The sequence below is a fragment of the Carassius auratus genome, chromosome 18 (genome assembly GCF_003368295.1).
Source record: "Carassius auratus strain Wakin chromosome 18, ASM336829v1, whole genome shotgun sequence".
NCBI lineage: Eukaryota > Metazoa > Chordata > Actinopteri > Cypriniformes > Cyprinidae > Carassius > Carassius auratus.
In genome coordinates this window covers 21,151,478-21,167,057 of record NC_039260.1, presented here as the reverse complement: position 1 = coordinate 21,167,057, position 15,580 = coordinate 21,151,478, and the positions used below count along the sequence as shown (strand labels likewise).

General features: G+C 36.0%; 1 protein-coding gene across 2 annotated transcripts; it reads left to right on the top strand.

The window, feature by feature from the left end:
• Positions 1-2,453: 2,453 nt before the first annotated feature.
• Positions 2,454-15,190, top strand: LOC113118657 (DEP domain-containing protein 7-like). Of its 2 annotated transcripts, none has more exons than XM_026287991.1 (9): positions 2,454-2,789; positions 8,792-9,185; positions 10,075-10,205; positions 10,345-10,537; positions 11,441-11,661; positions 12,977-13,119; positions 13,509-13,634; positions 14,133-14,211; positions 14,326-15,190. In XM_026287991.1, the coding sequence occupies exons 2-9, from the start codon at positions 8,800-8,802 to the stop codon at positions 14,538-14,540; spliced, it is 1,494 nt and encodes a 497-aa protein (XP_026143776.1). In that variant the 5' UTR covers positions 2,454-2,789; positions 8,792-8,799; the 3' UTR covers positions 14,541-15,190. The 2 variants fall into 2 exon arrangements, with proteins under 2 accessions (XP_026143776.1, XP_026143775.1); XM_026287990.1 differs by lacking the exon at positions 2,454-2,789 and adding an exon at positions 5,019-5,141.
• Positions 15,191-15,580: the final 390 nt, after the last annotated feature.

The window sequence follows — 15,580 nt, the reverse complement described above, 5'->3', positions numbered from 1 at the left end:
CAATGGACACAGACGTTTTTATCTTGAATGTGCTTCCGGTTAATTTAACTGTTCAAAACCCATCCGTTACGCTGCTTGATACTGCAAACTAGTATTTATTATCATTTTTAATTTAATTTATTATCATTTTTTATTTAATTTATTATCACAATCGTAAATGCACAGGTTTATAGTGCAAATTCAGGCTTATAAATATTACATGACTAAAATCTCTACATCTATCATTTTAACCTTGAGGTCATATGTGATAGTCCAAAATCACTTGAAGTGTGCTTAAAGTTTTGAAACAGCTGTGTTGATTTAAATAGGAGGAGGAATCTCGGTGGAAGAGAAATTGTTTCTGCCACGAGTCTCAAACCCGGAGTCAAGTCTTTTTTGTCTTGTCTGTTGTCCTTGTTCCTCTTCCTGCAGTGATGGACAGTAAGCTGTGACCGGTGATTTATCTCTTAGCACACTGACATAGCTCCACTGGGAGAGGCTGGTTGATCTTTAGCCTGGTTTTACACAGCTTTACAAGATGACGTGCATTGTCTGTGTGCTCTGGGAATTTAGAGCAACCAAATCAAGAACATCACTTATAAAATCTGCAGGACTGATTTCTGATGAATGTATTAAGAAATAATGCTGACTTTTTTTCTGGATATTTTGCCTCATTACAAAAGAGGATGGTTATATATAGTCAGCAAAATTATATTTAACTCAAACTAGATTCAAATCAAATGAAGCTTTGTGTCCAAAATCAGATTAATTATAAAAGTAATTAAATAAAATATGTGTTCCTCTTGTTGTGCTCTACAAGAGTATAATCTCTTCTCTATACTCTTTAGCAAATAATATAATTTAAATAATGTACATAAGTGTGAACTGGATGTAATGTTTTGGAACGAATGCATGTTATTCACAAGTAAAAATTTATTATTGTTCAAATTTAAATTACATGCAATTGTCTGAACTTAAGTTGTCTTTTGAAATATGGATAAAGTGTACTGCCTAATGTACTGACAAGCATTTATGGCGACCTAAAATATGCCATAACATAATTTCTATCGAAACTTTAAAATTTGTAATGCAATTGAAAACATTTAAAATACATGTGCTTTAGTATGATAGTCAACGTCAAAATAAGTGCACTTCTTCAAAGCACTATGAAATTATTAATATGATTTAATATGTATTTTGAAATAAAACTTATTTTTTGACATTATTAAAGTGCACTTAAGTGTGTTAAGAAACTCATGAAAATGTCCTTTTAAGTGGCCTTTTACTTCAATAATATTATATTGTAAGAATACCTTTTTAAGTATACTCAAGATTTTAAGTGCACTTCAAGTGCACATTCTACTTTTTTCACGAGGGTGTCCTTGCTGCTCTTTAGTTGTCTCATGGAAGAACTATTCAGTCGTGTGTCTAAAACTGTGTTACTTCAGTACGGCTGCTGAATCAAATATGATTGTCGCAAGCCACAATGCAGCAATCTCAAACATCTCTGTGGCTGGAAACAAAGACCTCAGTATCCACGAGTGGCCCGTCATGAAGGAAGCCACTGTACAGTTAAGTCTAGTGAGGGGTGTTGGTAGATTCCAGGCTGGATATTGCAGAACTGGATGTTTGTCCAGTCCCAAACGTCTCGGACACATGAGTATGGATAGGATGGTGCTGCTGGGCCGTGTGGGACTCTGACACACGGTCAACTCATTGTTCTGGTTTCACTGAGACTGGAATTCACTTATGGGGACAGTCGATGGGCAATTGATACAATCCACCCACTAACCATCCATCCTGGAGATACTCGGTGCATCAGACAGGAGCTTCAAGACCCCAACTGGCTTCATTTTTACAAGATTAGATTTTACTAAGTCAGAATTTAAAAGTACATTGAAAGTCTGCATATCTGCCTGTTATTTCTATCACATCTCATATATATATATATATATATATATATATATATATATATATATATATATATGTGTGTGTGTGTGTGTGTGTGTGTGTGTGTGTGTGTGTGTGTGCATATTTAATTGTGAAGTATGAAATATTTTAGATAAGATACAATTTTTCGTTTTATAACAGTAGCCTAAGGACAAAATGATTTATTTTTTATTAATTAATTTATTTTTTGCATGACAGTAAGAAGATTTGGGGGGAGGGGCTCATAAAAAAAAAGTGAAAAAATGTCACAAAGCATGTCATAGTGCAAACACTTCCTCACAAAAAGACTTCATTGTCGAGTGCCATTGACTTCTTCGAATATTTCGATTTTTGGGGAAATGTGAGCTGGTTGGTTCTTCAAGGGATTCAAACATTCCTCGAGACATTTCATACGTGTCCTGGGATGTCAAACATGACCAGACCAATGAACGTGACAACGAGTGTAACACCCTGGTCATCAGTAATCACTTATCACACCCTGTGTTCCCATAATGCCCAGGTGATAACGCACCCAACATAAAGAGCTCAGATGGGCAGTGTAGGGGAAGGGCAGGCGGCTCTGGGTTCTTGATAAGAAAAGCAGAACAACAGCCAGGTATTCTGACCTTGCTAACAGGTTCTTCAGCATGATTTAACCCTGAGCTGTAGGAATGTGTTGACTCAAGAGTAAAAAGAAAATGCTTTAACCTGTGACACAGGACGCAGAAACGTACAGAACCAGTTCTGATGACACGCGTGCGTTTTTAGTGCTTGGAAGCCTAACTTTTACCAAGAGCTTATTTTGTTTTATAGATTTTTAATTCAATGTATTTTGCATGAGGTCAACTCTGGAACTTTTCATCGTCTGTTGTTCTGAGTGGGTAAGTAAACACTTTTTATAGTATCTCTAACCTCTCAGACAAACCTGAAGAGTTTGTTATCTATGTCCTTTAAAAGTTTTTATGGACTAGTTTTCAAGACAAAATATTAGTGTTAAATCGAGGTATGTGGAAGATTGTGGATGTTCGACTGACACATGCTGTTTAAATCAGAGTGTTTGTGTGTATTGAAATCAAGCAAAAGGACAGTTAAAGGGATAATGACTTGGGGAAAATGAGTGAAAGAGACCCCCTGGAGAGTGTGAAAGCTAGCATTGAGAGGCAAATTCTGTCTTACAATCGTTTGGCCTGAAAACTCAGACAAAGCATCATGAGGAAGAGCCGTAGAAAATGACTTTCTAGATAAATCCCATCCCTCCCCCGTCGAACTGGTTTCTTTACCACGTTTAGCTACTATCTCAACACTGACACTTATACACTAAAAACATAGTCCAGACTGACTCTTCCTTTGGTGCTTAGGACTAGGTTTTGCTTTGCTGCTGAGCTCAGGATTTTCAAAATCTCTTATTTGGAATGTTGTACCAAAATAACACATTCTCACTTTTTTTAGCAATCTTATACGTTTCTCAAGTTGTTGTTACCGAATTCTCCTTCTATTCTCATTATTCCACTAAAATTTTCACAAGATGTCCATAACATCCATCTGAAGGTTTTTATGGGGATGCCATTGTCAATGATTTACAAGGCGGGTGAAGTAGGACCTGCAAATGCACGCTATTAAAAATGACCTGTGGGTTTCTCATGACATTTACATTCTCATAACAGAATATTGATATGCATAATCAGTCTATGCAGCGATGCATTAAATATGCATATCAAATTACAGTTTTCTCAGCCCCTATTATCCACAGTCTGTTAATATTTCTGAGTAGCTAAATCCTGGTCAGGCTAAATTCCTTGAACTAGTCATGTTTTCTAAGAACTGAATTGTCATTTAAAACCACACACCATGCTGTGAAAGCTGTCTGTGTTTATTTCCCGGTTATCAGACTTCTTCTTGTTCAACCAGTTGAGATTGAGATGCTGAAACAAATTATTTTTAATTGTTTATGATCTTGATAAGCATCAACATTATCTCAGGTGACACAAGACTTTCACAGAGTCTCATTTGACCTCCAGAGGCAAATATTGCACCTATACTTGCAGAACAGTTGATGATTATTATTTTTTATTTTAATTAACTTAAATATTTCATAATTTTAATAAATTTTTGACTAGCCTAATACATTTCAAGGGTTCCTGGTCAGGCTGGTAGAAATAATAATAATAATAATAATAATAATAATAATAAAACATATGGAATCTCATCAAATCTAAATGTTGTTTTGTTTAAAATGAAAGAGAAATTTTGGAAGAAAATGAAAGTACTTTAGCATATATCTAACACTTATGGAAAAAGCTGTTTTTTATTAATACATTTAACTAAACTGAACATGATTTTGGACACTTAATTGCATATCATTTACAATTACATTAAAATATATTTAAAATATATACACTTTTTAAAAATATATTTGTACAGTGATAATGAATTTGATGCAATTTAAAATAGATCAACTTTAAATGAAATATCATTAACGCTAAATTTGAATTTATAATCAGGTATTTTACATGTGCTTTTGTTAGTCAAATCAAATTAAATACAGTATTAAAATGTAATGATTGAAAATGTACAGTTAAACTTTCAGTTTAGCACTATTACAAAGTGTTCTTTTTAAAAGTGTGTTAAGAAAGTCATAAAAGTATATTTTTATTTCATTATCTATCTATCTATCTATCTATCTATCTATCTATCTATCTATCTATCTATCTATCTATCTATCTATCTATCTATCTATCTATATAAGATTTGAATACCATACAAGTGTACAGTTAATAAAATGAAACACTTCTTTTTAACAAGGGTTGCCACTATATAGAATATAGAAATGCCAATATATCTGTGGTATTTTGGGGGGAACCATGGTTAATTTCTTGTTTAGGCCTTAACTATCGATATCTCAAAAAACCATGAAAGGCCAAGATGTTTTTTGCTGTCTTTATAACGGAAATATTTATATTTAGTGGTGCTTGTTTAGCATTCGCAAGTTTCAGTTACTGTTTGAGTGTTAATGAACTCATTATTATGCTAATAAGCTCACGACTGCCCTCCTGACGTCACGGCGAGGGTGTGGAGAGCGCGCGGGTTCTTGGCTGTAGATGAGTTCAGTATCAGAGCGCGCGAGTGTGAACATCAGCTACTTACAGCGCGAGACCAAAGGAGATGGTTCACTTCGATACAGCAGCTGCGCGACGCAACCGGCTTTAACCCCAACTACATGCACGGACCTCCAGGTAGATCTCTGCGTGTACGACTGACTGTTTTGATTTTATTTCGTGTTTGCACCTATGAAATATGAATGCATAAGCTACTTCGTTTTTAACTAAAATGTAAATGCTAAATAGCTTAAATAAAATAAAAATATGCATATTACTGCATTTTTATGTCGGAAAGGATGTTTTTGGTCCTTACATATAAGATTTGTCTTGTAATTGTTGTCTGTAATTGGTAAAATAATACAAAATAAATAATGCATTTCTGATGTGTATTATATATATATATATATATATATATATATATATATATATATATATATATATATATACACACACATAGAGAGAGAGAGAGATACATACATACATTTTCATTCAGATGCGGTTTTGCATTTACAGTAGCCAGAGGGTAAAAGCATTTGGCGTGTCTGTGCATGACAAACTAGAGAGCTCTTAGTTCACATAACTCTTATACACTTAGGACAAATTAGCAGAGTTTGTCCTAAGTTGTTTTCAACATGATTCTGTGTTATAACAATAGCCTGGTGTATTTGTGTCATCATGAGGTGCTCTCCCTCTGTGGTTATTTATCTGAGTGTTGGGCAAACACATCAATGTGTGCTGGCCATCAGGAGAGGAGTGATTCCAGCAGATGCTCTCTGTCCATGGGGACAAACACCATAGGTATTCTGCAGATACCGGATTCACATTTGATTGTTACACCGGTATTATTCATGGACACTAACAAATCAACAACAAAAATGTCATATTTTTTTCAGACATTTTTCATGATGCAGGCTTGTACCCACAGCTGTGGCTGGCAGCTGTGGCCTAATGGTTAGAGAGCTGGTCTAGTCACCAGAAGGTCTGGTTTGAGTTGGTTTGAGTCTTGGTGCTGGCAGGAGTTGTAGGTGAGGGGGAGTTAATGAACAGTGCTCTATTCCACTCTGAATACCCAGGGCTCAAGTGCCTTTGAGCAAGGCACTGCACCCCCAGTTGCTCCCAGGGCGCTGGATATAGCTGCCCACTACTCCAGGTGTGTGTTCACAGTGTGTTCACTTCTCACTGCTGTGTGTGTGCACTTGAATGGGTGAAATGCAGAGCACCAAGTCTGAGTATGGGCTACCATACTCGACAAATGTCACAACTTTTGTCTTTCATAATTCTGTTGGGGCATCATATTTTCATTTTAACTACGTCATTCCATTCCTGTAGTACACTAGCATCATACTTGTTTGTAAGGTTCAGTTACTTTTATATGAAATAAATTATTTCAAATAGTTAACACTTAACACCAAAATCTCAGCAAGTAGGCTACTAATACAGTTTTTCAACCAGTGGTATGCAAATGAACTAAAGCCTACATGATGTGAACATAACAAGGACGTTCTCCTTATTAACTAGTTATCAGATGGAGGCATGAATCTGACGAATCTAGTCAAATCTAGCCATTTGGAAAGAAACTAAATTTATTTTTATTTTTTAGTTTCTGTCTTGATAAATAAAGCTTTTCCAGATTTGCTCATTTGTAAAAACAGTGATTAAATAGAATTTTTTTATAACATCTAACGCACTTGCATACACTTTGTAAAAAAAGTAATTTGTAATAGTCAAAATAATTTTTTTCTCTAAGTACATTTTAAAGCAATCTTTTGTCGTGGTTTAAATGCACAAAATTTGATGTTATCTAAAGCGTAAAGCCTAATTGATATTTCTTTAAATACAGATAAAATTTTTATCTGATGTTACTTTAGTGGTTGACCGATATATCGGCCGATATTTGGCATTTTTCAAATATCTGCATCTGCCGAAAAGTTTTTCTGCTTGGCCGATGTGTTCGAGGTGGGACTTTTATTTTGGCACACAGTGCTCAAACTCTCTCTTGTTCATCGTCGTCGTTAACAGTTCCGTCTAATATGAATTGAAGTCTGTCTAATAATCAGATAAAACAGTTAAACAAAGGAATTAATGTATACAAAAAATATTATAACGATTGCTTTTATATTACTAGTAATAGAAAGGCAAAAATGATAATACTATCTCGTTTGCCATCAGCATTAAGTAAATACGCATTTATATTATTTAAACAAATCTTTGAATGACTAATGAACATTTAATCTGTGATATCTTGTGAAGTGTGCCTTTTTAGCCAGCATGATTGCGTGTTCTCTGTGTGATGGTCAGCCTGTGCTTTAAACTTTAAACGGGATTTCAAATTATGCTGCACTTTATGCATGCGCCCACTGTCATATTCATGTAATTGTCTCTATGCTGTATGTAAAATAAGTGTTATCATGGCTTTATTTGAAAACGATTTCCAATGCACACAAACTTCCCAGAATACTGAGTGCCCTGTTGGGTACAGTAGTTACTTCCTTTTTAATGATATTTGTATAAAATGTATTTGTGAAAATACTTGTCAGCTAAAATATCAGTATGTTTATTTTACACATTTATTTTTTAATCCACTGTAAAATGATTTCAAATTTCTTAAAAATATATATTTTTTTTAAATGATATCGGCTTTATATCGGCCCCCTGCTTTTCAAGATATCGGCATCGGCTGTCAAAAAACAATATCGGTCGACCACTAGTTACTTTTAAAGTTAATATATTTGAAATGTACTAAATCACAAATTATTATAAATATTTTTAAAAAACATGTGGCATACAAGTTTCAATAGAAATTACATTAAAGTATGTTTTAGTTTTTCATAAATAGTTGCCGGTACATTCTGCAAAAAAATTTATCAGTACAAGAAATTATGAAATGACATATTAAGATGTACATCCGTTCTATTTAAGTGGCTCAAACGCTTATGTTAAACAAATTCAATTCAACTTTAAACTATAATACATTTCATTTAATTGCAAATTACTTATATTCTAGTCTATTTCTGTAATTACAAGAACTCTTTTCAAAAACATGCTAAAAAGTACTTGTTTTTTAGAGGGGCAAACAATGACTATATTGTATATTCACACAGCTAGCATTAATCTACTGTTCGCTGCATCTCAGATTTCCCAGAAAATCTCTTGAACCACAGTCTAGAGAGAATCTTTTGTATTGAAGCCAGCTGTTGTCCACTTGACGCAGAGCCTTCATATTGAAGACTAGGGGTGCGTCTCTATGACATCACAACATTCATAGCCACCCCTAGTAAATATCCTGATCCCTGATGGGTCATAATCATTACTTCAGAGCTGCACATAAAATTCAGCAGGAAACACTTCTTTCGAGAAATGATCAGAGAGTGTCTTTTATAAGGCTTATGAGGTACAGTATTGTTCTTGGAAGCGGATGCTCTTTGTGTTGGAAGTAGGATCTGTAAAAGCTTTCTTTAGTCCAGCGTTACAGCCATGAGAGCAAAACATGGGAAACTTCATGTTCTAGAAACTGTCAAGATGATTATAATGATAAAGAGCTGAAATTAAATAGCTGAAACCTCTTGGTCCAGTTTCAGAAGTCTGAAGAAGCTTCATTTTGTAGACTCGTTCCAGTATTAATAACAGAAAGTGCCAAATTCAATTTCTTTTTAAAGCCTGACTAAACGTATTACATGCATCTCCTTTCAGTCAAAAGCTATCGATTTATTGAATGTGTGGGAAACACATGAATGCAGGCTGAGATCATTATTCTGGCGTTTCTCATCCAGTCCATCTCTCGACAGAGACAGGGATGGCTGGGAAACCATTCCGAGCCACGTACATCTGGACGAACATCATCAACAACCTTCAGACGCAGGTGGAGGTGAAGAGGAGACGCCACAATCTGAAGATCTACCATGACTGCTTTCTGGGCTCCGAGGCCGTGGATGTGGTTCTGGCTCACATCATTCAGAGCAAGATCTGCGGAGACGAGGAGGTGCCTCGTTCCAAAGCGGTCCGCCTCTGCCAGGCCCTCATGGAGGCCAGAGTCTTCGAGGCGGTGGACACGAAGGTGTTTGGGAAAGAAAAGAGGCAAGCCAAGTTTGAGGACAGCAGCTGTAGTCTGTACAGGTTTCTAAACAGGCCGACCCCAAGCGCATCAAACTCAGAGAATATAGATAGTGAATGTGACAAAAGGTAGGTCAAATCACCTTTGTTCAGTGAATCTGTATACTATATAATCAGAAAATATAAGAAACTTGTAGAGGTTGTAGACCTTCCTCCTAATGTTTTCTCTAAAAGACTGTGGCCTGAAATGAATCAATGTCATTTCAGACCTGTAGGACCTTTTTTTATCTGTGAAACATAAAAGGAGAAATTTTGAAGACTGTGCTGGCTGCTCTTTTCCATGCTATTACAGTGAATGGGGAATGAGGATTTCAAGCTTCTAAAAGGAGGCAAAAACACAATAAAAGTGGTCTATATACAATTCCAAGTGTTTTTTAAAGTTATATTTTAAAATCGAAGTCATTTGTGTGAGGAATCAAAAATGAAAAGTCGTTATTCATTGATAATAAATCAGCCAAATCAAATCAGTCTGGTTTGTGTAAGAATCACTCATGAACGTGATAATTTGAATTCATGATAAGATTTGACATATAATGATTGTGCATCATTACTTCTCTCATTATAACTGAATGTTCATTTTTGGGAGAAAAAGCAGTGGCAGATAACAAAATGTGTGGAAAACATGCAGAAAAGTTCATTGTGTTTCCATTTACAGTAGATACAAGTGCTGGTAAAACCTTTTAGTTGCACAGAGATCTCACAGAATGCTTGGTATTTTCTCTGAATTGTTTTTTCTTTGAGATTTTATTTTTTGAAATACGTCAACTCGACTGAGGTTGCTATTAAAAGCCAATCCTCAATAAATGCCCATGAAATGTCAACATCACAGTGAACCATGGACTTAAAATCCTTATTTGGTGATTCCTATGAGAATGCATGAAACTCGTTCAGCTTGATCCTTCATTGGAAACTGTTTCAGACATATGACATACAACTATTGTCTGATTATTATCTTCAGGAAAGAAGATTCTGAGTATTCAAACAACTCGCCTGTCAAGACGGAAAAGTCTCTAGAGGATGTTTTGGGAAATCTGAACATGAACACAACCATCACACCACAGATGATGAATCTGGGGTTATCACAGGAGTGTATGTTTTCTTTGTAAATATATGCATGCTTTGTATAATGTCATGAAACATGATGTTTTTTGACTGTTTGACAAAATTGTCATAAAATCTGTCCTAAAAGTTTTAAAGCTGACATGTGTCATGACTGTGTCTGTATCAGTGATGGATGAAATATGGCGACAGCAGACGATACTGAGGCTCCTGAAGCTGATTGAGCTGCCTCTTCTGGAGAACCTGTTGGAGGGCAACGAGAGCCCTCGCCCGCCCCTCCACAGCATGGACAGCGACCCAGACCTCCTCTACACCAGCAGCTACCTCGACCGTGAGATCCTCAAGGCCTTCAGTGAGGCTCAGTATGCTGATCATTTCCATATCATGCTCCTTCTCTGTTTGTTTAACTCTCCTTTTGGTTCTGGGCTGTTTTAGAGTTGCGCTGACAAAAGCTAGAGTTTTACATTTTGTTCAAGAAATATATAACACAATGCAAAAGTGCTGAGATAAAAACATCCTTCTCCAGAAATTGTGTTATAATCTTATACTTGCATTGACACATCTCAAAATATAAAGTATTTAAGTCTTTGTAATAGTCACACTATGTAAATTATAGCCCCCTAAAGGTTAAAAAACAAAACAGCACATGGAAGAGTATTTTTTTTTTTTTTTTGGTTAATGAGTAATGATAATCTTTACATTTGTCAATTTCGGTGTTTCATCATTTCATAAAATACAGGTTACCTGTATACCAAATAAGCCAGGTTTATTTAAGTTAGTATGACTTATTGTGAGTTGATTTGGTTCAAAATAAGTAAGACTAACTGAAATAAGCCTGGTTTATATGGAAACACACCGCTGGAGTTTCTTTGATGTGACACGCACTTTCCCGCGAAATCCGTCTAGACAAAACTGTAAATTATTATAATATATTTTTTAAGTGTTTTTTTTTTTGCACTCTTTCAATAACATTATTATTAGTAGTATTATTATTGTTAATTTAAATGCACGGTAATCTGTGTTCAGTCTAGTGTCAGCTGGTCATTATGTAATAGATAGCATGTTGATTTCTCCCACTCATGTACAAGAAACTCCCTTTTTGTCCACACACATTCTGGTGAAGGAAATCTCTTAGTAAACTTGCATCTTCTCATTCATTTATTCTGTCCTTGCATTTTAAGTGTTGTGTATTTTTAGATGGCTGTGCTTTTAATCGATTCTGTTATCTTTGCATCATTTTCTTTCCTTTTCCGTCTCATTAACAGAGCAGACAGCTGGTTGTCGGCGGCTGTGGACTGTCTGGAGTTTCTTCCTGATCAGCTGGTGGTGGAGGTGAGCCGAGGACTGGCCAGGTGTGCGGAGGAGACGTCCCAGTACAAGCAGCTCCTCTACGGGACCCTCGTTCAGCACTACGGCCAGCCGGACTACCCACCGCTGCTCAGCAACCACGTCTTTGACATCCACTCAGGCGTCTGCGAGCTGCTTGGTGAGAGATCACGCCAATATATGTTAGCTTGACCTGACTTTTATAGGAAATTAAACTTATTAGCTTATTAGCGGCCCCTGTTAAGATGAAGTACTTGTTATTATGTAATAATTTACATTAAAAGAATATATTTGCATGAACTGAATGTAATGTTTTTGGACACTTAGTTGCAATAACTAAATGCAACTAATTTATATTAAATGCAATTAGCAGTTAGTAGAACATAAGAGTGCAACATTAGCCGGTCTGACCGTAGCTTTGTGAAATTATATTGCATGAAATCTGCACGAAATAAAAACAAGCAGACGTGCTGAGTGAGAACGCATGTTCACACACTGACAGCAGGTGGCGCTTATGGAGCAGCAGTGAAGCAGTGTTTAATTTACTACTGCTGTAAACATTAATATGCATTATATGGAGGTGAGAAAAAAGAAAATAAACTTAACTGAAGACAGTCAGTTCATATAACCCCTCACCCCCAATTCAGTTTATTCCCCCAATATTTTGTGTATCATAAACAGTGAGTTTGCTCTGCCTGCGACAGTATTTCCTCCTCTTTGTGTTCGTCTTCAGTGTCTCCGACTGAAGTTTTAGTTGTGTGTTATTAGTCCTACTATAACCATTAGTCAGAAGTGTATGCAGTTAACAAGTATCTCCTCTCTATTCATGACGCTGTTTACGTTGCTTAGCCAGTTGTACCAGTATATCAGTTTCTTTTTTTAGAAATCATACCGTGTGCATAATTCAAACCTGTTTATTAACATCACCCACCATTATTAACAACCATTCAAAACATCCTAGCAATGTTCTACAGGCGGTGTTGGGAAGGTTACTTGGTTATAGATTACAAGTTACTCTATTTAAAATGTAACAAGTAGTGTCCACACACAGCCGCCACAAAATCAGACTTTAGCTTCGTGTTTTACTTTGAGATCGTTCAGAGGTTAAATACTGATTTAAAATCAAATCTTTGCATCTCTGACAGGAAACACTGATATCTAGCAAAACAAAGTTAATCTAAAAAAATTAAGAATATACACAAACCTAAATAGGAACTAAAAGAGTTATCAAATAAGCATGTGTCTGTGTGCTAAACTCCTGAAACACTGGTGCCTCATGTTTCGTCTGTTTGTGTGTGAAAATATTTTTTAACTGGTAACTGTAATTTAATGACACATTTTTTGCAGTAACTGTAACAGATTACATGTAACCGTCACATGTAACTAGTGACTGTCCAACACTGAGTATACAGGCCACTGGAATGCTGTTTCAGATTGCTCAGAGATGAATGTATTATATTGTTCTGTGTGTGCAGTGAACGGGAAGCAGGAGCAGGCTCTGGAGTCTCTTCAGCTCTGTCTGAAGCTGCAGGATTCACGCAGTAGAGAGGAGCTCCGCAGGTTACTGCGCTTCATGGCCCTCGCCGCCGGCCCTCAGGAGACCAGACTTCACAAAGAGGTAGCTACCAATCATCTGACGTCTAGTGGAGACTCAGAAATACTGTTTGAGTGTGTGTTTTTATGCTCAAGTCAGTCAGTTATCTGTAAAACAAATAAAGGATGATACGGAGTGCAGGTGTATTTTTAAATGACATAGTGTTTAGAGATCATTTGTGAAATGGATACAGTATCTGCACTGAAACTGATGCAGATCTTTCAGTATGTTTCTAGCTAAATAAAACACTAATACAGTGTTTCTTTCACACAAAAGTGTCATTGTTAAAAGCAGAAACTAAAGAGAGCTTTGCGGTGGCCGTGCTTGTGAAAACCATTTATTCCACCCACAGAAATGCCCTTTCTACATCCCTACAGAAACCTGACCAGCTGATTGTTTGTTTTGTTCTGTAGATAGAGAACAGAATGGCAGTGAAGAGGGCGTTCTCCAATGCTATTGTGTATGGGACTAAACTAGCCAAGGGGAAGGTGGATCTTCTGGTTCTTTTCATGACGGACAACCACCACGACCTCTTCAAGGTGAGCCTACAGTCTACAAACACTGTAAATGACATACAATCAGACATATACTGTACAATGTGCTCGACTGTGCAAAGGTCTGGGGGTCTGGAACAAATGCTGTTCTACTGAACTTTATATTCATCAAAGAATCCTGAAACAAACATTAAGCAGCGAAAAACATTTTCACGTGTGGGTAATAATCAGCAAATCAGCATATTAGAATGATTTCTGAAGATCGTGTGACACTGAAGACTGGAGGAATGATGGTGAAAACTCACAGGAATGCATTATATTATAAAATGTATTTTAAACTGTTATAAATATATTACTTGTATTTTGATCGTATAAATGCAGCCTTGTTGAGCAAAGCATCAGAATATGTAATAATCGCAACAGTCCTTGTGTTTTAATATGAGAGCCTTGTTGTGAATAACTCAGCTCGTGGTTCTCTCATAAAATTGTGTTTTATGAACTGTTGACAGCTTTTGTAATCATCTGTCTGTGTTTTTGCTCTAGATTCCCGTCACTCTGCACAAACTTGTTAGTGATAAACTGGCCAGTGTCATTAAAGGAACGGATCCCGATCTCATCACAGGTAAATCTACAAATATACCTCAGATTGTACATTCACTAATATATTTGTAAATAAGCCACGGCTTATGATCGTTGATTTTCTAAGAAAACCCATTGAGAATCTCCACTCTCTTAGGAACAACGTACTGTCGCCGTCTGACCGGAAAAGATTACCTGGAAACGGTTCAGAAGACCACCAGAGAGGAGCTGTGGACCTTACTGCAAACGATTCACGAGAACTCGAATCTGTGTCTGAAAGAGAAGCGCCGTCTGCTCGGACAGTTCTACAGAGGACATCCCGAGATATTCGTGCAATACTTCGGCAACAGGATATCCAATGTTTATATTTAAAGATCTTCAGTTAATTTTATATGTATGATATGTAAAAAGTACTGTAAATATGTATCTATTTAAATTTGTATTGATAGAGAATGAGATTTGTTGGACAGTTAACACATCTGATGATCACTGATGGACTTGATGATATTATTTTACCACTTACTGCCCAAAAAACCACATTCAACTCAATCCTACAAAAAAGTGAACAAAGAGTCCTAACTGCTCGGAGTTGAACACGTTCAGAATATAAAGACAGGAAGTATGTGGGTTGGTGATTACAGACAGATGCTGAAGGCTGTGAATCTTCTTCAGTTTCTGTCCTCAGATAGTAGACAGAATGAGAACGCTTTCTTGGCCAAAGTCTTAAAGAAGCTTCTTTAAACTTGTAGGAGGAAAACTACAAAGACTGTTTCAGTTGTTTTTGATATATTAAATGCAATAAGGGAGGCATAAAATGTACAGCAGTCACTTGGAGATTTACAGTCGAACTGAACCAGCACATGAATATTTTATGTGGCCTTTTAACACGTAATGTCGCTGAACATCAGTTTTGTGCTGACTGGAGGTGACCCAGCCACTAATGTCTGTTTTAACACTGTGGAAACTTATATTGGCTTAAAAAGCTACATTTGGAGATGAAATAAACCTGTCACAGAAAACAATTATTAATATTTTACTGATACTTGTAATAGTCACTTGTACTTTTCTTTGTTTTTTGTAGCCTGATCCAGAAACATTCACTCTCATTCAGATCAGGATTATTATCATTAGCTAAAACTAACGTGTGTGTGTGTGTGTGTGTGCATGCATTTCAGCTTTCATTCAGATACTTGATGTACTAAAATAAACTGAAAGTTATATAATATATATATATATATATATATATATATATATATATAGACATCTAACACACCTAAAATATGACAGAACTTTTAGGAATATATTTACTGAGAATTTTTTTTTTATTTGACCTGCTGTGTGTGTGCATGCATATATATATATATATATATATATATATATATATATAAAAATTTTACTGAAAATTGCTGAAA